This window comes from Halichoeres trimaculatus, unplaced genomic scaffold (assembly GCF_033239565.1).
Source record: "Halichoeres trimaculatus isolate MK-OKI-2021-1 unplaced genomic scaffold, fHalTri1.1 fHalTri1_scaffold_10, whole genome shotgun sequence".
NCBI lineage: Eukaryota > Metazoa > Chordata > Actinopteri > Labriformes > Labridae > Halichoeres > Halichoeres trimaculatus.
The window spans coordinates 3,158,934-3,185,842 of record NW_027437187.1 but is presented as its reverse complement, the minus strand read 5'-3'; the positions used below and the strand labels follow the sequence as shown (position 1 = coordinate 3,185,842).

Below are 26,909 nucleotides of genomic sequence, written 5' to 3'. Positions count from 1 at the left end.
AAGTGTCTGTATGTAACTGCATTTGACTTTCAGTATTTCAACAACAATAAAATAGAAAAGTTGTTTCATCAGCTTTTTTCTTTGTTTATCTTTGTTGTCCTCAATTCCCTCAACAGGGACCAAAACAAATATCCAGTAAAGAGGCATTAGTTAACACTGAGAGTCATTCAAACTTCAGTAACTTAAGAATGATACAAATTCAGTCATACATTTACAAAAGTGCTGTTAGGACTTCTTTTGGGAGAGCATCTCCATGTGGGAGTCTAATTGAAATCGCAGGTGATTGGTTGGCTGTGATATTAATCTGGCATGACTCTGCGTTACATCAGAGGCACGCCAGCATGATGTCATATTACAATAGTGAAAAGTAGACATGTTCACTTTCCCATCCGGTGGAGGGGCTCTGAGAATGATAACTGAATCTCCTCTTTCTCTGGAGCAGCAGGCTTGTTTATTGAGCTCACAGGTGGATAACCCCAAGACATGTCAATCTAACCGACGGGTACGTGTTGTACCTACAACATATATGACACAATGCAACTTACATAACCCACGTGGTGGACAAAGGGGCGTGAAATGTCCTTCAGCGTTTAGTAAAGTAAAAGTATAGCTGCTGCATTATTATCTGAACAGGGTACTTATCTACTGCTGACTAAAACTAATTCATTAACATGTGTAATGCTAAAATGCATTCATTAAGTTTCCCGCAGCTGATGAGGCACCATGCGGGCTACAGGAGAGATTGATGAAGTCCAGTTTGCAAAATTATACAAAACCCTTCCGTGTGGAGCTATCAAAATAAAACACATTGCTGATTTATTAACACTGAATTCTACTGGAGTCTTATTTAATTCATCACAGAGAGTCTAGTAGTGAAAGTATAAGCCATGCTATCATCCTTCAAGTCTCATATGGATATAACTCCAAAAGGCTACATAATAATATATAATAATATGGTATAATGTCAAACCAAATTAAAAATCAGACATGAAGCTCGTTAGGTAACGCTGCATACAAGAAGTGCGTGCCCATTAGCCTGTAAAGTCATTTTTACACACACGACTGGTTCCTTGAACATATCAGCACACCTACAAGCTGCAGCTAGCTTAACGGTACACGTTTTAAGAGCTATTTCTAAGACGCAGAGCTTCACATGAATCTACATAAAGCTCACTTAAAGGTTTCTCACCGTCCTTGTCCAAAGGCAACCAGGTGCTGACAAACGACAGGTTGAAGGGCAAAATACGACCCAGACCCGGGCAGAGGAGGGCAGACCACCACTGGCAGAGAGCAGTAGCACTAGCACACTGTGTGCTCTGAAAGCTGCACGTACAAGGGACAAGATACCAGCAATCTTCCTGTCCGGACCTTCAGTATAAGACTATCCAAACATTACATTACACCTCTTTTCTAAGAAAGGCTGGCTTTAAACTGGATTGATCGCACTTTTTCATCAGTTGAAGTAAAACTGCAAAAATTAAAGTTCAACTGTTCCCAAGCAACCTTACGGGGCACGGAGACAGCATGCTTTTATTTTAGAAGTCTAACGGCCCAAATGGAGAGTCTGCAACAGTTTCCCACACCTTTTCTTTCCATTACATTTAAAACGTAAATAAAAGGACCAAAGCACAAAAAGGACAGTTAGTTATAATTCCTTGCTGAAATGGTAGCTTTCCCATTGACTCATAATCATTTTTCAATAAGTTTAATTTAGCTGTTACTTTAATGTGATATAAGTTGAGTTCCTTCTAAATCAGTACAGAATGATTTGTGTGATATGCTTTCCATATATACAATCAATAAATGAAACATGTAACTATCAGATTTTAAAATACAATCATATTTTTTAATGACATTTTACTGTAAACAAGTAGGAAAGCTATTAAAAACCCGTTTCCCCCTGAAAAAGTCAAAAGTTACAAAAACAAAATTGTTATGAGATTGTATCTGATAATAATGATTAAAAACGTAAGAGCTACTGAGTCTTAATAATAAGAAAGTGTCTCATTCATATTCCCTATATGATTATATAATAAATCATAGCTTGATACTGAGCCATAGCAATGATAGTCCTGATTGTGAGATAAAAGTCACAAGATACTATCTCATTGCTGTCTAATCATTTTTAAACAGATTTTTTTTTTAAATTTCTTGTAGAAATGAAAAACCATAGAAAATAGTGAGAAGGGTGGACCATTGGAGCATTGAATTAAAAAAGTGAGGAAAAAAAAAATATTGCAACAGAAAGAACTGAGAGAAAAAGAAAAGGAACCTACCATGCCTGACAGACACGCCCCCTTCAAGTGTCCCAAAATAATAAAGGCTAGCAGTGCAGTTGTTCAAACCCCTCTCTGTCCGTGTATTTATTTATTAATTTATTTATTAATTTATTTATTTATTTATTTATTTATTTATTTATTTATTTATGTATTTATTTATTTAATTTTCCCACTGATGGGTGTGTCTCCCAATGAGATTGAATTGAGACACATTCACGTGTCATTCTCAAACTCGGAAATTATATTCTCATGTTCTCATAGCTCCTCTTTCGAATTCGGTACTTTCAGACATTTTACATGATAGGAAGAACAACAAAAGTAGGGATATAGACGTTATATATTGTATAACTTGAAGCTGAAATACACCCCTCTACAAGTACCGCTAACACTCAACAGGTGAAAAACCGTTTTCTCAAATCAGCTCAAATAAAAATTAATATTGCAAAGCGTGAATAAAAAGCTCTGACGAGATTTCGGTAAAGAACGTTTTCCTCGAGTTGTTTTTCCTGTTACAGTGCAGAGAGTGGGTTTGATGTGCATGTCAAATGTTTAAAAACCTTTATTTCTAATTTTTTAGACAGCACCTAAATGCAAGTTTCGTTGTATTTTGAAAATTGAACCGGATGTTCTCTTCCAGGACCCCGGCCTACGATAGCTTGATGTTATTTTAGTAAGTAGTGAAAAACGTTTTCTCCTTCTGATAGTTTCTGTTTTACAGGACTGTACAAGCGGTTGAAGAGACTTTTTGTTCATAAACTTTCATCAAGCAAAGGATACTCTGAAGCAGACATGGCGCTCACCGACGCTGACGTCCAAAAACAGGTAAAGAAGACAGACGTTGACTTTGAACATAGTAAATGTAAAGTTCACTTCTTTTTTTGGAATTTCAAGTTCACGTAGCTGATCACAACCAGCGGACCAAACCGCGAACAAAACATACATGTAGTTTCCTTTGTTTTCCTCACCCAGCATGCACACTTATCATACTTTTATAAATAAGAAAAAGGACAGATGTGACGGTTTTTATTCATGACTTCCGTTATCTGTTGACATTTGTGCAATTTTAATCACGTAGACAGAGCCTGACTCAAGGAAACAAGCAGGCATAGAAATGAAGACATGGTGCCTGAAATCTGAAGGAAATGACTCAAAAAAGTTGCCAAATATCGGAGCACAATGGGAAAAATGCCATCACATTTGGTCTAGGTGATCTAAAATAAGTTTGATTTGATTTAATTAAGACAATGCAGTTTAACATAGTACGTTCGAGTGCATCGTCTCCATATATATATATATATATATATATATATATATATATATATAGAGAGAGAGAGAGAGAGAGAGAGAGAGAGAGAGAGAGAGAGAGAGAGAGAGAGAGATGGAAGCACACGTGGTTTCCAACTCATGTCTGTAGTTAGGTCTTTGAATAAACAGTTTATAAAATGTACATTTAACAGCATAAAATGACACAAAAGTTTACAGAGTAACGGTACAGTACCAAATATCAACATCAGAAAACAAAAACAAAAAAATAATACAGTCTATAAACCTGTTCAACCATGAAGTTAAAATGATAGTAGACTAATGATTACAGCTCTGGTTTGCTTTCACCCAGCACCTGACCTTTGTAGTGAAGGATTTTCAACCTGTGATTAGTTTGATTCCAGTTGACTGTTGACCTACATTTTTATGATACGGTTTCCAGTCACTGCTTTTGTTTTTCTGCTGCTGTCCTGTCTTTCGGGGTGAGGGGGCAGATCATTCACACATTTAAAAACTAATTTAGGGACAGAGAGAGAAAGGCGCATGAAGCTCTCAAAGCTCAGTGGATTATATTGAATAACTTAATATCTCTAAATTAAAAGGAACTCATTTGAAGTAAATGCTTAGTGTCTCAGTAACCCCCTTAAGACTTAGTATCTCTTAGTATCTTAATTTGAGAAATGAAAACCTCAAAGAAATGGTTCAACATCTCAGTTATGCAGGTACCTAATGGGGGTGTGCAATTCAAACCAAATTGGTAACTATAAGACAGTCACTTATAACTAGTCGCTGATTAATCGAATAGTTCCCTGCCCCTAAGCAGACATAAGGAGATAGAGACCCATTTAATGACTGAGCAAACTTGTCTTTACATGTTACACATGTGTTAAACCAATACTTTTCTGGCACAGTGTGCGCTAAACTTTTTTTTTGTGGAGGTTCCTTGCAGAACTTTTGGTGCTGCAGAAGTCCGTTTTCCTCCACTTCACAGTGCTTTGCTTGATTTACTGCCTCATGTTATTATGGGAGATTTTAGTTTTTTAAGTGCATAAAAAAAATCAGTTTTCTGATGCATCACAGCTACCACACGGTGGTTATATCACATTACAACCAGAGTAAAACACTTGAAAATCACATTTTAAAGTGAGGTCAGAGTCACATATTCTATTCCATATTTTATTTTATATTTAATGATTCAAAAACTCAGAAACCATGAATCATAGAGTAGCACCTTTCAATCTAAAGTACATGACTCTGGGTACCATATTTGAAGGAACTTTCTAAAGTAACTTGGTAGGGGTGGCAGAATAATCAGTGTGTCATAGTTTCAGGATTTTTTTGTTTAACAATTATAAATTGTGATATTTTTTTGTTAAAAAAAATCCCCCTCCTCCCCCAAATTATCATTTTAGTTTTTGTTTAAGGTTGTGTTGGAAAAAGTTGAGATGTCACATCCCCTGAGTAAAACTTAAAAACTGTCTCACATGTGATGTGCACTTTTTAGAAAAACATGGCTCCTGGTATAGTCTGTCATCAAAGCAAATTGAAAATCACAAAAAATCACAAAAATCGGAAATATTGAAGAATTGCAATGTAAATAGAATCAGCACCCCATAAATTGTGAAAGAATCAGACTTGGAGAAAAGCTTATCATCCTACTCTACAGCTCAGGATAATAAAAACAATCTCAGACTGATGGATTAATATCTTTTTAGAAAATCTTTGAAAAAAAGAAAGTAATAACGTTGTACTTTTGAGATCATGACAAACTTTCTGAAAGTTCCTCAAACAGTTGGCTTAGTTCTCTAGTAAATAAAAATCTTAATAAAATGACATAGTACCTTCAAATAATAAATAAGTCATTTGTTTTTATTCACTGTTGTTATTTTTGAAACTTTTTATTGTAAAAACCTGAAACTTTATCAGACTGTAAAACACTCAGCTGTTACTTGAACACACAAAGACATTCATAAGGCTTTCAGGAGACATTTTTCCATAGTGTAGACAGTTTTGCTTTATTATTTGAAGAGCAGAGGATGAGAATGAACTTTCTGTAACAGGTGTTTGTAAACAAACTGTTCTGTGTCTGTCTCCTGTGTCAGATCAAACACATGATGGCGTTCATCGAGCAAGAGGCCAAAGAGAAAGTGGAAGAGATCGATGCTAAGGTAAGTGAAGTCCATCTGTCTGCAGCCTCATCACTCTTTGCAGCTCTGACAACAACCGAGCTTTGTCACACAACCCGTGTGTTTCAGGCCGAGGAGGAGTTCAACATCGAGAAGGGCCGTCTGGTGCAGACTCAGAGGGTGAAAATCATGGAGTACTATGAGAAGAAGGAGAAGCAGATTGAACAGCATAAGAAAATGTAAGTTTGAGGCAAAGTCCTGGGACTTAATTGTTAAAATACCTTTAACAATCTGTGGGCTGAGCAGTTTTTCTCCTTGTTTCCCCACACATCAGCCTGTTGACCTACCTCAGCTCTTTACATAGAGCGACTCCACAATGTATTTGAGTCCTTTGTATTTCTGGAGTTCAGCTTTTTTATTGATCAATCTTTTTTGTCAATTTAGATCACTCTTAATCCAAATAATCCAATAAGCTTTGAATTTAACACGCCCACATTTTACAGAAATGCTGCACAAAAAATGAGCAAAGGAAGTACATAACATCCAGGCTGTGTGGGAAGGTTGTTACTGAAGGATTGATTTATGTTCTTCATAATTTGATACTTATTTCACTGCTGTGTGATTATGCTGTTTGTGTTTTCTTCCTCCTCTCTGCCTTGTTAATCTTTAGCCATGCTGACCTGTGTTTATTAGTCGAGTGAAGCATATAACTAAGCAAACCCTCTGCACATGAGAACTTCAGGGTTAAAAATTCACAGTTTCTCCTTCATCATTTACTTTAATAGAAAGTCAGTTTGACATGAGGAGAATGATTCAGAATAGCTGTTTATAGCAGTGGCTCTTAAACGGGGGTACGTGTACCCCTGGGGGTACGAGGGCGCTCCGGGTTACGCAACATTCATGAATTTATATTTAAAAAAAAGCAACCAAGCAAAATTCCTTTAACACAATTAATCAATCAGTGGTTGATCAATATTATATCCAGTTGGTAATTCAGTTACGTATTATTTTTTAATTGAGTTTATGTCTTTTTTTGTGAAGGAATGTTTATCTTTTGTTAAGTTAATAGGTTCAGTTTGAGGACAGCCCTTTGTTTTGACTACTCTTTCCATCTGCATAAATTTTTGCTTTCTAACACGTCTTTAGTTATTTGTATTTTATAGTTGACATATTGATAAAGTTTTGTGCCTACCTGAACACAATTTTTGGGGTTAACAACAATGTTATTGTTAATGAAGAATATTTTATTAATCACACTCTAACTACAGCACTACTTTACATCTTTTTTCTAACTTAAGCTGCTTTGTGCTTGTTTGGGGATTCTAGGCGGAAAAAAAAATCACAGGAGGTTCATCACTGAAAGCAGTTTGAGAACCACTGATTTATGACATGTTGTGTTATTTAGTTTTTGTCTACAGTAAAAGGAGAAAGCTTTTGGCTGTTTCTTCTTGTAGGAGCCATAAATGTGTGTGTATTTGTGATGTGTTGGTAAGTGTTGTACTGATGTGACGGGGGTGTGTACATTCTGCTGGCACTTGAGTGGTGGGTATGTCACAGTGGGTGTGTCTCGGTAGTCTGAAATAATTCCACTCACCTGTAGCCTGTTGGGTTCTTTGGTTAACGAGGGAGGGTGAGTCGGGAGCGACACTTTCTGTTGACCGCTACATTATACCTCACGATTTTACACCACATTAGTTTTGCTGTTTCTGTGCTTTATTTTGTAAATCATGAAGCTTCCACCGAATCGTGCATCTTTAGAAATAAAGTCAGTAGCAGTCATTAGAGGTGGATGTGTGTTTGTGTGAGAGCGCGTCTCAGGTATACTCCCGTGCTTAGCCTTCCGCGGCGTGTCGGTTTATTTTGGTTAGATCGCCAGTCAGCCGCAACATTAGTCAACAGAAATGTTATCCGGAGTGTTTATTCACGGAAAGTGTTAAGTTATCGGAGTCCTGGTTTGATATTTGTAGTATTTCAAACAGAGGAACCGGAACGTTTGTCGTCACGCGGGTGAGCGACAGTTCATTCAGCGCAGGTCTCCTTTGATTCATTCATGCCCTGCCTTCTACAACTAAGTCCATTTATCGTCAGCGCTGGAGTTAAGGTATTGCTACACACACTTAACAGGTTCTTTTGGTGAATCAAACTATTCCCCTGGTAGGTTTTAGCGATACAGCCACGTAAGGTGGTTGTATTGTTTTTTTTTGTTTTTCAGCCGTTTGTTATTTTCGTGTCATCGGCGGGTGGAGCAAATTGGCTCGGGAGTACCGCCGTGGTTCTCGTTTTAAGACAGTTTGTCTGATTCGGGACCAGCGGTATGCAGGTACATAAATACCCACCGCTTGAGGCACAGAAGACTAGGGTGAGTTGGTTAGTTTAGCTTTCTGTTAGGCAGTTTAGAGGGGAATATTTAATCTGCCTGCTAAATGAGTGTTTTGTGAAGCCTGTTTAGTTGATGCATCTTATTCATAAAGGGCAATTGACTGTTGATGTAAATACATTTTGCATGGGTTTTTGATAATTTATGAATGAAGATGGAGCCAGATGGGTCAAATCCCTGTTCTGATGTGGGTCATAAGGGTGAAGACAGAAGAAAAAGAAAACTTACTGCCAAAGCATTGGCGAATAAAATTGAAAATCTTCAAAAAGAGAGACAGGTAAAAGTAAGTCAAATTAAAGGTGTTGCGAAGGAAATTAAAGGTCTAATGCAAAATAAAGCTAATGCTCCGAGCATTCAGTCTCAGCTCGAAAGTGTGCATGTGCTGTTTGATGATGCAGGTAAGCTCCATTATTCTGTTATTCCTTTGCTCCCTGAGGAAGAACAAGAAAAGCAAAATACGTGGTTTGCCAGTGTGCATAGACACCATGATACATTTGTGGATGAGGTGAAGAAATGGCTTTCTGATGCTAAGGGGAGTGGTTCCCAAATAATAACCTCAGAAAATACACATAGTTCTACACTCCCACAGCCACTTCTGCCTGCTGTTGAGCAGCATAATGCTCAAAAGGATGACGCATTGTGTATTTCGAACCATGTTGAGGATGATGTTAAGCCAAGTGACAGTGTCTCCAATGTTGCAAGCAGAGTATCAAATAAAAGAAGCTCAGTAGGAAGGTCCACTGTTTCATCCACTTCATCTGCGCGCATTAAAGCGGAGGCAGATATGGCTGCTCTTATGGCTCGCCAAAGGTTGTTAAAGGAGAAGCATGTTTTGGAAGAGCAAGAGGAGCAGCTCAGGAAAAGAAAGGAGAACCTTGATTTGGAGATGGAAATAGCTGCATCAGCAGCTAAGTTAAATGTGTTGAAAGCCTCCAACAGCTCACGAGTCTCCAGTGCTCTGCGTAGTAGAGTGGATGGAATGAACTCATACCTGGAAAGAGCAAAGGATAAGGTTCAAGCACTGAATGTTGATGCCAAGACCTTTCTGCCTGTGGCTGCAGGACAGAAATCTCTAGGCTCTGTGGATGGCCAGCTTGGACAGCATTTGCTGGATGTAAGACCTAAGGTAAGAAATGTGGAACTACAACCTCAGGCCACATTGTCATACCAGCCACTTGAACTAAGGTCAGAGATGGCACAAAATGGTACACAGAGTGTTAATACTGGACCTTGTTTAGAATATGATCTTTCTGCACCTGTGACCAGAAGCAACACTTATCAGGGACATCTAATATCAGTCTTGGAGAGGCAAAATGAGATAACATCTTTACTGGTGGAGCAGCAGTCTCTCTTCTTTCTTCCAAGACGTGACATTCAGATTTTCGACGGGGACCCTTTGCAATATCAAGCCTTCATTAGGGCCTTCGAACACAGCGTCGAAAATAAGACTCACAATGCAAAAGATTGCTTATATTTCCTTGAACAGTACACCAGAGGGCAGCCTAGAGAGATGATAAGGAGCTGTCAGCACATGCCTCATGAAAGTGGATATGTCAAGGCTAAATCTTTGCTCCAGGAACACTTTGGTGATCCATTGAAAATTGCTTCTGCCTACATGGAAAAGGTTTTCACGTGGCCGGTAATAAAATCTGAGGATGTGAAAACCTTGCAGGCGTATAGCTTCTTGTTGCGAGCATGTTGTAATGCTATGGAAGGGGTTGAGTCTACACATGAGCTGGATGCTCCTACCAATATGCAGACCGTAATGAAGAAGTTGCCTTACAAGTTAAGGGATCGGTGGAGAGACGTTGCCTGCGATATACATGAAAGATTCCACAGAAGAGCTAATTTCCGAGATATTGTTGGGTTTATTGAGAGGCAAGTGAAGATTGCTAGTGACCCGCTCTTTGGAGATCTTAATGATTCTCCAGCAGTAGTAAGAAAGGATGCTAGACATGTTAAAGCTCCACCGCCCTCTTTTCAGCCAAAGGGAAGTAGCTTTGCCACTACCGCTACTAGTGTGGATGAAAAGGTTGGAACTGGGGTGAAGAGAAAAAAGGACTCACCTGTGGGAAAGGCCTGCCTGTTTTGTGGAGCCGAACACATCCTGGACCAATGTCTTCTATTGGAAAAGAAGACGCATAGTGAGAAGATGTCTTTCTTAAAAGAAAATGGATTGTGTTTTGGCTGTTTGTGCATTGGGCACAGAAGTAAAGATTGCAGGAAGCGCCTTTCATGTAAGGTATGCAGTCTAAAGCATCCCACCATGTTGCACATCCACCGCAAAGGAGTTGAAAATGGTTCAGTGCAAATGAGCGGGGAAGCAAAAGCCACAGGTGAAAGTGCTTTGATTTCTGTGCAGTCTAGTGGGCTTACTGGGGCCGGTGAGCATGATTGTACTCTCTCTATTCTTCCAGTGCGAGTCAAGTCTAGGAAAGGGCAAAAAACACTTGTCACTTATGCCTTTCTGGATCCTGGGAGCTCAGCGTCATTTTGCACTGAGGGACTTATGAACAGGTTGAATATCACAGGTAGAAAAACAGACATTCTCCTTAGAACAATGGGTCAAGAGAAAGTAGTTGGCAGTCACATTGTGGCCGACCTGGAGGTAGCTGGACTTGATACTGACTCTTACATTGAGCTACCTGAGATGTTCACACAGAGATGCATGCCTGTCCATCAAGGCAACATCCCCAGACAAGAGGATCTTCTGAGATGGTCGCACCTTGAACATTTAAAGATAACAGAGATTGACTCAGGTGTAGACTTGCTTATTGGAACCAATGTTCCCAGGGCCCTTGAGCCATGGGAGGTTGTTCGCAGTGTAAATGGCGGTCCGTATGCTGTGAAAACAGTGTTGGGTTGGACTGTGAATGGTCCTCTTAGAGGAGACTTTGTCTCTGCTAAATGTAAAGAGTATGATGTTACTGTTAACAGGATTTCTGTTGCAAAGCTCGATGAACTCTGGGAGCAGCAGACAAAGGCTGACTTCCCTGAATGTGTTCAGGATGAACAACTTGGGTTGTCTCGGGAGGATCAACACTTCATGAAGTCTGTTTCAGAGTCAGCTAGGTTGGTTGATGGCCATTATAGCATTGGCTTGCCCTTGAAGCAAGGTGACCTGAAAATGCCAAATAACAGGAAGGTGGCCGAGCAGCGAGCGCTGAGTCTCAAAAGGAGGTTCAGCAAGGACAGTGCTTTTCATGCCGATTATATCAGCTTTATGGATGACATCATCTCTAAGGGTTACGCTGAGAGAGTACCAGATGAGGATATGGGTCGTTGTGATGGGAAAGTGTGGTACATACCTCACCATGGTGTGTACCATCCTCGGAAGAAGAAGATGAGGGTTGTTTTTGATTGCGCTGCTACATTCCAAGGAACATCGTTGAACACCCAGCTTCTTCAAGGCCCTGATCTTACTAGCTCCTTGGTTGGTGTCATTGGCAGGTTTCGAAAGGAGCCTGTTGTGCTTATGGCTGACATCGCAGCTATGTTCCATCAGGTTAGGGTACCAAGCTCAGATGCAGACCTGCTAAGGTTTCTTTGGTGGCCTAATGGAGACCACATTCAGGACCTTGTGGACCATAGGATGGTAGCACATCTCTTTGGAGCCACATCTTCTCCAAGTTGTGCAAGTTTCGCTTTGAGAAAATGTGCAGAAGATAACCGAGGTCAGTTTAGTTGTAGGGTTATAAACGCCATCTTGCATAACTTTTATGTGGACGACTGCCTCGTATCTGTTGGTTCGGAAGAGGAGGCAGTATTGCTTTATCAAGAACTCTGTGCTATCTGCGCTAAAGGAGGCTTCCAGCTAACCAAATGGGTTAGCAATAGGCGCAGTGTGCTTGCTGCCGTTCCTCGAGAGGAAAGATCAGTGGAAGTTAAGGATCTTGACTTGGACAGTGACATCTTGCCCATGGAAAGAGTGTTGGGGGTGCAATGGTGCGTCCAGGAAGATGTCTTTAAGTTTAAGATCTTACTCAGGGACAGGCCTCTGACAAAGAGAGGTATTTTGTCAGTCATTAGCTCTATCTATGACCCTTTGGGTTTTCTGGCACCTGTTGTACTATCTGCAAAAAGAATCCTTCAGAGTTTGTGCAGGAGTCAGCTTGGTTGGGATGATCCCTTGCCAGTCATGGTGGCCCAAGAATGGATGGTCTGGCTCAAGGAACTCCATCAGCTTGAGAACTTCAAGGTTGACAGGTGCTTGAAGCCTTTTGACTTTGGAGAAGTCTCTTCTGCCCAGCTACACCACTTTGCAGACGCGAGTGAGGATGGGTATGGAACCGCGACCTACCTGTTACAGCAAAACATCGATGGTCAAGTCCACTGTGCATTTGTGATGGGAAAGGCACGCATTGCTCCATTGAAAGCCATCACCATCCCCCGTCTGGAATTAACAGCAGCAGTGGTTGCAAGCAGGATGGATAAGCTGTGGAGGAGAGAGTTGCAGTTGCCCCTGAAAAGTTCTGTTTTTTGGTCTGATAGTACCTCTGTATTGAAGTACATCAGAAATGAGACGGTGAGGTTCAAAACCTTTGTGGCAAATCGGGTGTCAGAGATACGCACACAGTCTAGTCCATCACAATGGAGATATGTGAATACATCGAGTAATCCTGCTGACCTGGCATCCAGAGGGACTAAAGTGGGAGCCTTCTTGAAGGCTGACACTTGGGTGTCAGGCCCTAAGTTTCTTGTTGAGCCTGAAATGGATTGGCCAGTATACCCTGATGCTTCTGGGAAGCTCTCTCCAGAGGATCCTGAGGTCAAGACAGTTGTTTCTGTGAATGCGATCCAAGCTGATGAGCAGACAGGCTTGGTTATGCGCTTCATCTGTCACTTTTCCTCTTGGGTTAAGTTGAAGAGGATGGTTGGTTGGCTCCTCAGATTTAGGGCTTTGCTTTTGGCTCTTTGTCAAAGGAGAAAGCAGTTGAGAGCAACTTTCATTCAGTCTGGCTTGGGTGAAAGGCAACTGAAAGAAAGGCTAGAAAAGGAGATGCAGATGGTCAAGACTCAGGCTGCAAAGGGTCCTCTTTCAGTTGAGGAGTTTCACAATGCAGAGACTGCAATTGTTCGGGTTTGCCAGGAAAGGAGGTTCTCAGAAGAGATGTCCATTCTGCAGAAAGGGGAAAGTGTGAAAAGAACCAGTCATCTCTACAAGCTCAACCCCATACTTGAAAGGGGCATTTTGAGAGTTGGGGGTAGGCTAAGTAGAGCAGCTATGCCCGATGAAGCGAAACATCCTGCTATATTAGCCAAGGACCTTCATGTTTCGGATCTGGTTCTCCGTCACATACATCAAGACACAGGGCATGGTGGACGTAACCACATGCTTTCTAAGCTGCGCCAAAAGTACTGGATCCCGGGTGCCAGTACTGCTATAAGGAAGACCCTATCAAAGTGTGTTGTGTGTCGAAGATTGCATGCTACACCAGGATGTCAACGGATGGCAGATCTTCCTCATGATAGAGTATCTCCCGATGAACCTCCATTTACTCGATCTGGAGTAGATTATTTTGGACCTTTTGAGGTCAGAAGAGGAAGGGGCACCGTTAAGAGGTATGGGGTTATCTTTACATGCTTGGCATTAAGAGCGGTGCATCTTGAAGTTGCGTCGTCACTCGATACAGATTCCTTTGTCAACGCCCTTAGGCGCTTTGTGGCAAGGCGAGGTCAGGTGTTGGAGCTGCGTTCGGACAACGGCACAAACTTTGTTGGAGCCGAGCGAGAGCTCAGGGAGGCAGTAGGAAAGTGGAATCACACCCAGATCAGCGACATGCTCCTACAGAAGGGAATCAAGTGGGTTTTCAATCCCCCTTTTGGGTCACATCACGGCGGAGTGTGGGAACGATTGATAAGGTCCGTGCGGAAGGTGTTGAACTCCACTTTGAGGGTGCAGAATCTCGACGAGGAAGGTCTTCATACCGTCCTTTGTGAAGCTGAGGCTATTATTAATAGCCGCCCCATAACAAAGGCCTCCACTGATCCTAATGACTTAGAAGCGTTGACTCCTAACCACATTCTCCTTCTGAAGTCTAAACCATCATTGCCACCAGGAGTGTTCCAAAGAGAGGATGTATATGCCCGTCGTCGTTGGAGACAAGTGCAGTACATGGCGGACCTGTTCTGGAAGCGATGGGTCAAAGAATACTTGCCTCAACTTCAGGAGCGGCAGAAGTGGCAGCGCACCAGACGGAACTTTGTCCCTGGAGATCTCGTGATCATTGTGGATGAGTCTGCACCTCGTAACTCATGGCTCACTGGAAGAGTGATGCAAGCTGTTCCTGATAGGAGGGGACTGGTGCGTCAGGTTCGTATAAAGACGAAGACCAGCTGTCTGGACAGGCCCATCACTAAGGTGTGCCTTCTTCAAGAAGCAGAGGAGCCATGAAGATTTGTATTGACTCTTGAGTTTTTCTTTCAGATGTGGACTTTCTTGTTTTTCTTGACTGGGACATTTGTAAATGGTCATTGAATGAGCTTTGAGCTAAGGTTCCAGCCATGATTACTCATTTAGGTCTAGCGTCAGACTTTGGGGGGTTTTGGGCTCAATGTAAATAATGTTTGAATGTAACCTTGCTAACTGGTTCATGTTTCAGCTTTCTGTCTCCTACAGGTTGGTTATTGTGTAATTAGTGCTTTAGCATAATTAGGGGCCGGAATGTAGGAGCCATAAATGTGTGTGTATTTGTGATGTGTTGGTAAGTGTTGTACTGATGTGACGGGGGTGTGTACATTCTGCTGGCACTTGAGTGGTGGGTATGTCACAGTGGGTGTGTCTCGGTAGTCTGAAATAATTCCACTCACCTGTAGCCTGTTGGGTTCTTTGGTTAACGAGGGAGGGTGAGTCGGGAGCGACACTTTCTGTTGACCGCTACATTATACCTCACGATTTTACACCACATTAGTTTTGCTGTTTCTGTGCTTTATTTTGTAAATCATGAAGCTTCCACCGAATCGTGCATCTTTAGAAATAAAGTCAGTAGCAGTCATTAGAGGTGGATGTGTGTTTGTGTGAGAGCGCGTCTCAGGTATACTCCCGTGCTTAGCCTTCCGCGGCGTGTCGGTTTATTTTGGTTAGATCGCCAGTCAGCCGCAACACTTCTTTTTCTCTTAGATTGGGTTTGGGGCACCAGTAGGCCGGCCCAGCAGTTGGGTTAGGTCCATGAGGCTAGCCCAGGTGACCTGGGTTCAAATTTAACCACTGGCCTCTGTCCTGCATTTCTAATCTTGAAAATATAACTTAGGAATAACTTTTTTTTCTGATAGAGCTACAACGTCTCAACTTAAACTTTGGGCAGAAATAAAATCATTGTGTCATCCTTTTTTCCTTAGAAACTGTAAAACTTTTCAAAAGTACCTACCCTCATTTGGCTCAAATTAAAAACTTTTTTTTTCACTCCATGCTGTCACTCCTTCACAAACTATTCAGTGGGATTTTCACCAGCTTTCAATGGCAGCTTTTCTGGCACTTTTTTTTAATGTTTAATCATTTTTTTGTGAAGTGAACTTACAGGGCGAGTGTTTGTAATGACATGTGGTCGTATGAGGTGTTGACAGCAGTAAGTGTATTACCCACAGAAGATCCTAGTCAGTCAGTTCTGCCTTTTATTGAGAAACACAACAGAAGCTGTATTAATATAGGGAGAAAATCTGAGCAACAAACTAATGTCAGTGAAAGGAAAACGACAAACAATGAATGATCATCCCTTCACCTTGCAGCAGAAAGTTTTGTTTTTGTACTATTCTAGGATGGGTCACAGATTTATAAGTGTTTTTCTGCCTGCAGCACACTGATCAGGTCTGTGATGACTGATTTGACTTATTCTCAGTACTCTGATATTTTTAAATTTCAATCTACATAATTTAAGCAGTAAAGTCTAGAGCTGAACAATTAAGAAAATAATGTATTTGTGATCTTTTTTTTTTTTTTTTTTTTTTTTTTTTTTTTTTTACAAATAATGCTATTGCAATTCAGCATGCAACTTTTCTTTCTTTTTGGAGGGGGTTTATCTCCTGTATTATTCACTAGACACAAGCATTCTATAATATGACCAACACAGCAAAGGAAAGGATACTGTCAACATATACTGTTCTCTCCTGTGGGCCAGGCCTACATGTTATGATGAAATGGGATTAACTAACACCAATAACATATTTTTGTTTAACTATTACAGTCACAGAAGAATACTAACTGACTGATTTCACTTCAAGCCTTGTAGACGTGTAATACAATCATCATTAATGACCTTAGATAAAATAAGAGAAAGTAACAAATCCCTGCAGAACGAATCCTCTTTTCTCTGAATCTCACACAAACTAAAATGCAGAAATATGAATAAGACTAACTTTTGGCTCAACCACTGAAACATGTCCACATGTGTGGATTATACTTTCTAATTGAAAAAGAAGAAGGAACACTGAGAAGTTTTACTGACCCCCAGCTCTTAGTCAGAGTAATGAACCACAGAATAAAGTTTATAAGTAGTCTGGCTCTGCCTGCAACAGTCATTCTACTGTATGGATCTCTGAGGCTCTGAGGGGTTTGCCAGAAAAAAACAGCAGGTTGACTTTTGCTGGTTTTAAGGAACAGTAAGTACAAGAAAGTGTATTGCCTCTGTGAACATGAAACTTTTTTTCTTTTAATTGCATCCTTTGTGATGTGAAAATTGCACTCTGTTACACTGGGATGTTGGTTTCAGTTTGATTAATTGTTCAGCCCTAGTAAAGCCTGAACAGACACAGTTAGGTGTGTGTGTGTTATTTCAGCTCATTATTCTCCTTCAGCAGAGCTAACTATGTACTTAATAACGTAAACAAATAAGACAGACTGTGGGTGTGTAACTGGGCAATAAACAAACATGGAAAACTTAAAACTTACTCTGAAGACTCACTTCTATTCAGCCTTTCTGACAAAACCTGTGAACATTGAAGAAAGTGGGTAAAACAGCAACGTTCAGTGAGGCAGGGAATGTCTGTGAGTCGCTGGTATCCTCTGATCCACACAGAAATGGTCACAAGTATTTTTTAAAATCCAAGCCAAGTCCCAAGTCTTTGCTCATGAGTCCAAGCCAAGTCTCCAGTTTTTGTTCAAGAGTCTAAGTCAAGTCCCAAGTCTTTTCTCATGAGTCTAAGTCCAGTCTAAAACCTTTGGTCATGAGTTCAAGCCAAGTCCCAAGTCTTTGCTCATGAGTCCAAGTCAAGTCTCAAGTCTTTGGTCATGAGTCCAAGTCAAGTCCCAAGTCTTTGGTCATGAGTCCAAGTCAATTCTCAAGTCTTTGCTCATGAGTCTAAGTCCAGTCTAAAACCTTTGGTCATGAGTCCAAGCCAAGTCCCAAGTCTTTGGTCATGAGTCCAAGTCAAGTCTCAAGTCTTTGGTCATGAGTCCAAGTCAAGTCCCAAGTGTTTGGTCATGAGTACAAGTCAAGTCTAAAACCTTTGGTCATGATTCCAAGTCAAGTCTCAAGTCTATGGTTATGAGTCCAAGTCAAGTCCCAAGTCATTGGTCATGAGTCCAAGTCAAGTCCCAAGTGTTTGGTCATGAGTCCAAGTCAAGTTCCAAGTGTTTGATCATGAGTCCAAGTCAAGTTTCAAGTCTTTGTGGTGTGAGATGTGGTCAAGTCTCAAGTCTTAGCTCACTAGTCCAAGTCAAGTCTCAAGCCTCTAAAAAAATACATTTTATGAGCGTTTGTCATCTACTGCTGTCCAGTCTACTAAGAATACTGCAAAGTTATATCTATGAAAAGTATTCAGAGCATTTACTGTGTTATTATCTCTCCTATCTGTTAGCATACAGTATCAGGACTGATTAGCTGTTTATTTAAGATTACTTCAAACAGGCTATTACAATGCATATGAAGAAAACACACAATGAATACCTTCCTCTGAATGAAACTGTATTCTTCCAACGTGAGCATAGTTACAGCACATCTTACTCCCTAGTTTGCAGGCTCAGTGGGACCATATTAAGAACAAATATAGAAAATGTACTCCTTTTTGCAATCCTTTTGTTGGTGCCGCCCTGTTTGAAGGTTTATAACCAAATGTAATGACAAATGGTACAGCAGCAGCTGTAGCTCTGCTGCCAGTCGCCATCGTTGTAATCTGATGTACAAGTGATACTGTGTGATGCCATGAGGCACTAGAGGCTGACATTTTTTGTGAATCCAGTGGGACCCGGGATTCTCGTGGGATTCCCACAGGATGGGAGTCAACTTTACTATTAATCACAGAATTAGGATGGTACAGGATAAAAAGTTAATGGAAGCAGATGGACACTCCCCAGAAGCCAGCCATTTTTTATTGCCTAAATATTAAAAGAAGGATAAATTTGGGAGCGGTACAGGAGTGGGGGTCATTCTGAGTGGGAGTGGGATGGGATTGGGACTGGACAGGATTTTTTTCTGTGAGAGTGGAATGGGACAGGAGTGAAAATCCACTCCTTCTCTCCATGAGGCATACATCTGCTATGTGAAGTGGTTACCATGGTTACCATGAAACATAATAAAAACATAATGATTGTTCACAAGTCACAAAACACAAGTCAGAGTCTGAAGTTTTTTGAGTCCAAGTCAAGCCTAAGGTCTGTGTGCACGTCTCGTGCAACTTGAGTTAGAGTTGCAAACTCAAGTCCCCATCTCTGGATCCAGAAAGGTCCAGAGGTTCTGCAGGAGCTCTCTTGTCTTTTTGGGCTCACAGTTTACTCACCTGCACCACCAGGTAACCTGGGATCTGTCCTGCTCTGCAGTCAGAACAGAAGTTTCTTCACTCCTTCTTCAGTCTGTCAAGTCTCCATCTTCCTCTGGAAACTGCAGCTCATAAATGTGCCCTCTTGTTCCCATGCCAAACAGAATCATTTGTTTTTTTTCAGTTATGTTGTGCTTTTGTTTCTTTCCGAGCCTGCAGATGTAAACAGCTGATCAGTTTACTGCAGGTAGACAAACACACAACTTTCCTTTCTCATGGCAAAGTAAAACTCTGAGAAGTTTCCAAACAGTTTGTACAACAACATTTTTCTTGGCATCACATCAGCCCAATTCTCTACAGTGTCTCAAAAACAGGCTGAGCTGACTGGGGAAAAAAAGATGCTCCATCAACTTTTTTTATGAGTTATCTAAAAGTTATGCAAAAAAAAGGTATCCCACAGCTTGTTGTTGTCTGCAAGGATTGTTTGACTTTTCCCTTGAATGACTTTTCCACACCTTTAAAATCAACCTGGCAGTAATGTATATTCCTCTCTGGCTCTCACTTAGCAGGTAGCTCCACTTGCTCTCTGTGTCTGAGGTTGTTTGTCCTGCAGAGTAAACACACTAAAGCCTCTTCAAATTTAAGCCCTGGGAATTGGCACATCACAGCTTTCCTTTGGCTTCCTCTGTCTGCACAGAGCATCTTTCTTTCTGTTCCTAACTTCTCCTCCTTCTCCTGCAGACAGATGTCCAACCTGATGAACCAGTCGAGGCTGAAGGTGCTGAAGGCCAGAGACGACATGATCACGGTTAGTGACGAGGGGGCTGGCAGGGAAGACCCAGAGCACAACCTCTAAAAAAGAGTTCTTTATTATAAAAGGCAAAGACATGAACAAAAAACCACAGCACAGCTGGAAAAACACAAAACTACAGCTGAAGGAAGAAAAGGCAAAAATAACTGAAATGACTTGGGGAGCTAAGCCTGTGGGAGACGAGGGTACTTGACTGAGGCAACAAGACAAGACGATCTATCACCAGATTAATATTGAGGATAAGACTGATGAGAAGAAAGGTGAAACTTAACCTAACTGACCAGACATGACGGTTAGGGATCAAACCTTGTGTCTTATCAATAACTATTTCTGAATCACTTTAATACAGTTTGTGTCTCATGCTCATGTTTAGTGTAATTATTCTCTTTTTTAACGAGTTTCATTGTTCTGTCTGAATGACAGGGCCGGCCCTAGCTCAGCAGGCGCCCTAGGCGAAAGACAAAAACGCGCCAACCCCTGCCCTCCTCCCTCCGCCCTCCACCCTCCTCCCTCCGCCCTCCTCCCTCCGCCCTCCGCCCTCCGCCCTCCTCCCTCCGCCCTCCGCCCTCCGCCATCCGCCACGCCCTCCGCCCTCCGCCCTCCGCCCTCCATGGCAAACACGCAAACATACATACAATAAAATTAATACATAATAAATTGTGAAGATAAACAGATATACATTCTTTATTACTTCAATGCCCACTAAAACTTTACGAATGGAACTTTTGTGAAAATAAAAACAATACAGCAAATCTTAAAACTTTTCAAAACAGTGCAATTAGCAAAAAATGCCCATCATTGGAATATTGAGAACCATGATAAAAATAAGTAAAAATAGATAACACTTCCAAGTTTAGTGCAAAAGATCCCCGCTTGACCAGAAAGAGAACTCAACTACCCATGAGCACTAGCGCGTGCATACTGACGTAAAGGTACAGATCTGCCAGTCGCGTGCATTTGTTTTGTAGGCGAATCACAGAAGCCAGGATTTCACTCAAAACTATTCTCCTGTCTTCAGTGGCTGTTTGCAGGATGGATAGCGACTAGGTAATTTATTTAATTTTGACTAAATGATGATGTTTAAAATGGCTAAGTTCAACTGGTTTTATTACCGTGAAGTCACCCCTGAGCTCGTCCTGTTGAAGCGATGAAGTGAATAAAAGCAAAGACAACCACGAGTTGGCGATATCACACTCTTGAAATAGGTCTAAACAAAACTACATACTGGTACGTTCTCAAGAATACTGTAAATGGATGGTAAACAATCAACAAGTACTTACAAGTCCAGCAATAAAAGGGCCAAGTTGACATCCCTCCTTGTTTTTAGTTCACGCCAGCAAATGAACACCGAACCAATGTTTATTCATGCCCCCACTGACAGATGGCGCCCTAGGTGGCCACCCAGTACGCATATGCCAAGGGCCAGCCCTGCTGAATGAAAACATAGCTGAAATGAATGATTTAACACTTGCTTTTTTCTCCACATGCTCCTCTCTCAGGAATTATTAAATGAAGCTCGTCAAAGACTTGCAGAGATTGTGACGGACCCTGCCAGATACTCAGTCCTGTTGGAAGGCCTGGTGCTACAGGTAAGAAGTCCAATTAGGGATGCACAATATTATTAGAACATCATCAGTATCAGCCGATATTGGCTTAAAAATGAAATATGGGATATCGGCCACACACCAATTTCTGCGGGTATAATAAACGAATGAAATGATGAGCTGAAGCTGCAGATATTTTTGGAGTTTTTGTGATTTTGTTTTCACAGTTCAGATTGAGCAGTCCCATATTTGGCTCCTGTTTAAAGTTTAACTTGAGTTTAAGCAGCAGTCTGTAAGGTGCATGTATCTGACTACTATCTGTACATTCACCATTGACCAAAGTTAACCATTTTATTCAATTTGGATTTAAGTGCTGTACAGCTGCACACATGTTCCCTGTGAACAGAGGTTACATTCACTGACTGTAAATTTGGCCAAATTTGCCCTGGCTGTGGGTAATGTTATAACATTCTAAGGAAGAGCTTCATCCAGCTTTCAAGTAGGATTTATCTTTTGATTTTTTTTTTTTTTCATTTAAAAGCAATCATACAATTTCAAGTATATATTTTTCAGATTTTGCAGTATAAATGAATTAAGCAAAACAAATGTGACAGGAGTATGCACCATAATACAATGTACTGCTTCCAATACAGAAGAGAGTTGATGATTTCTGCAATGATGTGCACAGAAAAAATAGTTGATGAATATAAATAGAGTCGATAAATATCAGCATATTGGATATCAGAAATAAAGCAAATATCCTGCATCACTAAATGAAACATCCAACCACTGGATATTTACTTATGAACAAGTCACTGTTCTAATGGAGTGTGGCGCAGAGAAGTCCAGCTGACAAACAAAGTCATCATCTCTGTAAAGGTTTTAGCAGATTTCCACAATGTAAAGTATTTGCTAAAAATGTTGAACTTTTTCTGGATTTTCCTGTCATTTGGAGCTGCATAGGCTTATAATTTCTTTCACTATTCAGGGATTTTATCAGCTGCTGGAGCCAAAAGTCACTGTTCGCTGCAGACAGCAGGATTTGGAAATGGTTCAGGTGAGTCCAAGCTTCATGTATATTCTTTTTATGTTTATAGAAATTATTATGACACCCTGTTCTGTGAAGCCTGGGTAATAAATAGCTGCTTCATGGTGTGTTTTACCTTTATTCCTGGTCAGGCTGCTGTCACTAAGAACATCCCCATCTACAAAGAGGCAGTGAAGATGAACATCGTCGTCAGGATCGACCAGGAACATTTTCTTCCCTCAGCAATGTAAGACTGTTTCATTAACTTAACTTAACATCAACACATTCACTCCCTTATCATTTCTCTCAAAGGTTTGGACTGTTTTTGTTCTCACAGCTGTGGAGGAGTCGAAGTGTACAATGATAATGGGAAGATCAAGGTCTCAAACACACTGGAGAGCCGGCTGGAACTGATGGCACGACAGGTGGAGTCACTTTAACAGTGTGTCTAAGAAAACATGTATGAGTTGTTGTGTTTACACAAACACAACACACGTTTTTCTCCCCTGAAATACATCTGAAAAAAATGAGATTGGCTAAGAGTTTGGCTCCAGATTTTTAAATGCCAGTATTTAAGCACAACCGTGAACAGGGAGAACTCAACAGCACTTACTGATCTGAAATGTGGTGTCACAGAGTGTGGGAATACAGTGGGTGTGAGATCGAAGTGTGTGGGAGTGACAGCAGGTGTGCCCATTACCGGAGCAGTCATCCAGCTGAAAGCCCCAGGGTCACCAAAGAGGCTTCAAATAGTTGTGTTTTAAACAGATAGACAAACACATGGCCTGAAAGCTTAAATTTACAAATAATTTTTTTTTTTTTTTTTTAATTGTAAAAATTAACAACACAACTAACTTTTTTACTCTTGTTATTACATTTAATTTAGAATAGAACTTTATTTGTCATTGCAACAAGTGCAACAAAATTGGAAATGTTCTTATTGAATACACACTTGAATATGAAAATATTGACAATTTAAATTGAATTTCATTTTAATTGTGTTTAACATATGTTTTTTACCCCATCAAGACTTGAAAAAATGTTTTGTCACAGCCTGTCATTCTGTCATGTCAGTGTTTGTGCAGTAATCCATAATTTATGCCACTATTTGTATACCACATTCTGAGTTATTGTTCATAATTATATTTTATACTTATATTCAGCTTTCTATTACACTTAAGCTTCCATTTCGTACTTTCATATATTTGTATAATTCGTAATTTCTTCTCTTAAAGTTAGGGCTGTCACTTTAACACGTTAATAAGATTAACTAATGACAACGCAAATTCATGCGTTATAAAAATTAAAATGATTAACTCATTAGCTGCAAGGCATTTTCAGAGCATCTTGAATGATCTTTCAAGACCAAATAATATTGTTTTCTATGTCTATGTAAATACCAAAACTACCCAAGAAGAGTGGACTCTCTTCTTTTATGTCTCTCTTCCCGTTTTTGATCCAAAAAACAGACAAAACGAACTTTTTTGTGCTCCATCCTTTGATCCACTCCATGATCTCCATTGTCTTTTTCTTACAATCCCGCTGCTCTTTCTCTCTGAACTACTGCGACACATCCTCAGTTGGAGCATGAGCTGCCTGAACTTTCCTGACTTGCAGCATCTCACTATGTCTCTGTCATTTCACATCTTCTCCTCATATCCATGCTGATCTCTCATCCAAAGAGCACACCACTCTTACTCACAGTAGTTTACAAGCAGGATTTTAAATGACAGGCTCTGCCAGACCCAGCTTCCTCCTGCTGAAAAACATCATTTACTTCCATAGATGCAGGACACAGTTGCCTCTATACACGTCAATGGCAGGGAACACAGGCATTTTAATATTGGCCAGTTAAAAATAAGGTGGAATGTTCAATTCTCTCTTCTTGGTGTATTCATTTGATTAGTCATGCACTACAATTTGGTAATGTCCTGGAATTCAAATTCTTTATTTTGGGACCTCATTAATTAGATTAATTAATCACTAATCCTGTAATTAATTAGATTTTTTTAATTGACTGACAGCGCTACTTATAATTTTATTTTCTTTGCTTTCTTATGTCTTTTATTCAATCTTTTTTTATTTTTTGTTTTTAACATTTTTTTTTACAGGAGTAGCTGTTACTAAAAAGCAGTTTCCCCTCTGGGATTAATAAAATATTTCTGTTTCTGTTTCTGGTTCTGATCGAGGCTGCTCTAAGTGAGTGTTTCTCAACCCTGGTCCTGGAGTACCCCTGCCCTACATGTTTTAGATGTTACCCCGCTCCAGCACACCTGATTCAAATGAATGGCTCGTTATCAGGCTCCAGCAGAGCTTGATGACGAGCTGATCATTTGAATCAGGTGTGCTGGAGTGGGGAACATAAAAAAACATGCAGGGCAGGGGGTCCACAGGACCAGGATTGAGACACACTGCACTAAGTTAAGGCATTAATGACAAATTGATGGTAGTGTCACCTTTTGGCCTGTAGATGGCAGCAGAGCCCATGACTGGCTTAAAAAGAACAAGTTGGTGCTCAAGACTCAAGTTTTACACACCTTATATGTTACTGATACTGTTGGCTCTGTAATACCATATGACTCAGGCTTAGTGAATTCATTTAAGTCTAAAAGCTGAATTTCTAACCTCCAGTCAGAGAAAGTCATAAGCCTAAAGTGTTTGTGCGTCCCTCAGTGCTGCAGATGCAGTTTTATCAGTGATTCAGGACAGAATGAATCATTGTGTAACAGGATGAACCTTCAGATGCGAGGACAAAGCAGAGAAAATCCTCCTCTTTGGACAGACCTGCAGGCTTTGAGATGTCTTCCCTTTGTACTGCAGTCAAACACAAACTTTGATAGACATGAATCTTATATGAAGGATGATTGAGGGTGAAGGTGAAGCGGTTCTATGTCTATCATTACAGCTCTGATAGAGAGGCAGTGTGTCTATTTGTATTTAGACTAGTAACAGCTAATTTACATTTGGGAAAATGTAAAGTTTTAGAAAACTCAAATTTAAGGGGACAGCTAAAAAAGCTGGTGTTTTTTGAGCATAAAGACTGTTTTCCCATGAGCACTAGCACCCACTGTCCTGAGGATGTGACTCTTACTAAGTCGTGGGTTTGTTTTGAAAAATAAATTGAGAGCAGATCATCTTTTTAACATTGCATTTCTTTGTCCGAGACAACTTTTTACCAGTTACAAAATAACAAGGTAATATATTTGTTAGTAGTTACGTTGAGCTATTATTTGAAAAGTGACATCATTCAAATTTTGTAAACTTAGTTTGTTGTTAGGTGTCCTGAAGGTGAGCAGACTGTCTGTTTAGTGTTCCTCACAGACATGTCTGTAATGTTAATGAATCCTGGTTATGACCTGCCAGTCATCTACTAATCAGAGCTAACGTAACCTCATTCTTCATTTTAATGATAGACTCTCAAGTTTGAACAGACCACTGCAGAATAACTGCTGACTGTGGGTAGGAATCAACATAAGCACAAACAGTGTAGCTCCTGTGTTAGCCTTTAGCTCGTGCTCTATCTCTCTCCTGTTTATCTTTCTTCTTCTCTTAATTTTTTTTTCTTTTTGAAAGTCCAGCTCCAGTGTCCACCATCACTACAAAATTAATCACAGACATAGTTGTCAGCAGAGAAAAACACAGATATTGCTCCTAACTAATAACCAGCGTCAGCCAGAGTGGTGTTGTCATAGAGACTTTTACAGTTTCATTTAGCAGACGCTTTTGTCCAAAACAATGTACAACACAAGCAAGAATTTAGACAAAAGGGAAAACCATAGGTAGTGTGACAAAAGGTTGTAAATTATTTGGCTGTAGGTGCTGCCTTTAAGTGCAAGAAGATTTTTTGGTTTGTTGTTGTTCTTTTTTCTTTTTGTTTTTGTAGATTTAGAATAATTTGTCCATAACTAACCATAAGTAATTGCTGCAAAAATATAACCTTCATCAGCATTTAATGATCAGTGCTTAATATTCACCAAGAGCAGGGTCTTCTATGTGCTTTATATCAATCCTGGAAGCTTGGGAATAGCATTTAGAAATAAGTACATAGGCACTGCTACACTCATTTTAAACTGTGGCTAACAGGCATGTATATTGAAGTGGGGCTTTTTCATATTCACTTATGAAGTCCTCAAAAGGGACTTAAATGATCATGAAAAACAAACATTTCAACCTAATATGCCATATTTTTACTACTTTGCTTTTATTTATCAAGGGCTTTCTTTAATATTTTGTGTGTATTTCTCTGTGTCCCTGTTTCACACCTGACAGATGATGCCTGAAATCAGGGTGAATTTATTCGGTGCCAACCCCAACCGCAGGTTCATGGATTAACACTGGATTTGCTGAGGACAACGCGTGCTCAGGTGGAGCATTTAAGGTGACACCAGACCATCACCGTAGTGAATAAGAGTCTGAGCAATTACCTCCTGACACAAAGGGTGAAAGAAAACCCTGGATTTCTTCAGGGGCTCAACACATGTTTTTAATTTTTTGATTCACAGACTGATGAATTCAACAAGTGTCATGCACTGTCATGTCAAAGTGTCCTCCACTTCACCTTCCAGGGTTTCCTGAAGGACTGCTTTAATTCTAATGGCATTTTAACAAGGTGTTCCTCCATGTCACTGGGGTAATTTTTAATGCTTTTACACCTCTTTAAGGTAATTGGAGCTACACATTTAGGTCACCAAAGATTCATTTTTAATACTCAAGATTTATTTTTAATAACGTCTTTTTCTAACAGATTGTGCCTTTTAATATGTGTGTGTGTGTGTGAACAGAGAACAGATATT

General features: G+C 40.3%; 2 protein-coding genes across 3 annotated transcripts in view; one reads left to right on the top strand and one right to left on the bottom strand.

Annotated features, from left to right (window-relative positions):
* The window catches only part of bcl2l13 (BCL2 like 13), a 38,048-nt gene extending 36,730 nt beyond the window's left edge, over positions 1-1,318 (bottom strand). Inside the window, exon 1 of one of the 2 annotated variants that reach the window (XM_074678452.1) lies at positions 1,190-1,318. The gene's annotated coding sequence lies outside the window, so the exon portion shown is untranslated. Of the gene's footprint in view, positions 1-545; positions 705-1,189 lie in introns of those variants that run through there. The other variant, XM_074678453.1, reaches the window with a different exon arrangement.
* A 1,608-nt stretch (positions 1,319-2,926) lies between these two features.
* atp6v1e1a (ATPase H+ transporting V1 subunit E1a) lies at positions 2,927-26,899 on the top strand. The gene is made up of 9 exons (XM_074678311.1): positions 2,927-3,101; positions 5,645-5,710; positions 5,798-5,907; positions 19,476-19,542; positions 21,045-21,134; positions 22,078-22,146; positions 22,269-22,363; positions 22,454-22,541; positions 26,386-26,899. The coding sequence occupies exons 1-9, from the start codon at positions 3,069-3,071 to the stop codon at positions 26,446-26,448; spliced, it is 681 nt and encodes a 226-aa protein (XP_074534412.1). The 5' UTR covers positions 2,927-3,068; the 3' UTR covers positions 26,449-26,899.
* Positions 26,900-26,909: the final 10 nt, after the last annotated feature.

What these genes read in the sequence shown, in the direction of transcription:
- atp6v1e1a (XM_074678311.1), top strand. Translation starts at nt 3,069, where the DNA reads ATGGCGCTCACCGACGCTGACGTCCAAAAACAG. An exon ending in ACGCTGACGTCCAAAAACAG is followed by an intron (nt 3,102 to 5,644) that starts GTAAAGAAGACA and finishes CTCCTGTGTCAG; the next exon opens with ATCAAACACATGATGGCGTT. An exon ending in CATTTTCTTCCCTCAGCAAT is followed by an intron (nt 22,364 to 22,453) that starts GTAAGACTGTTT and finishes TTGTTCTCACAG; the next exon opens with CTGTGGAGGAGTCGAAGTGT.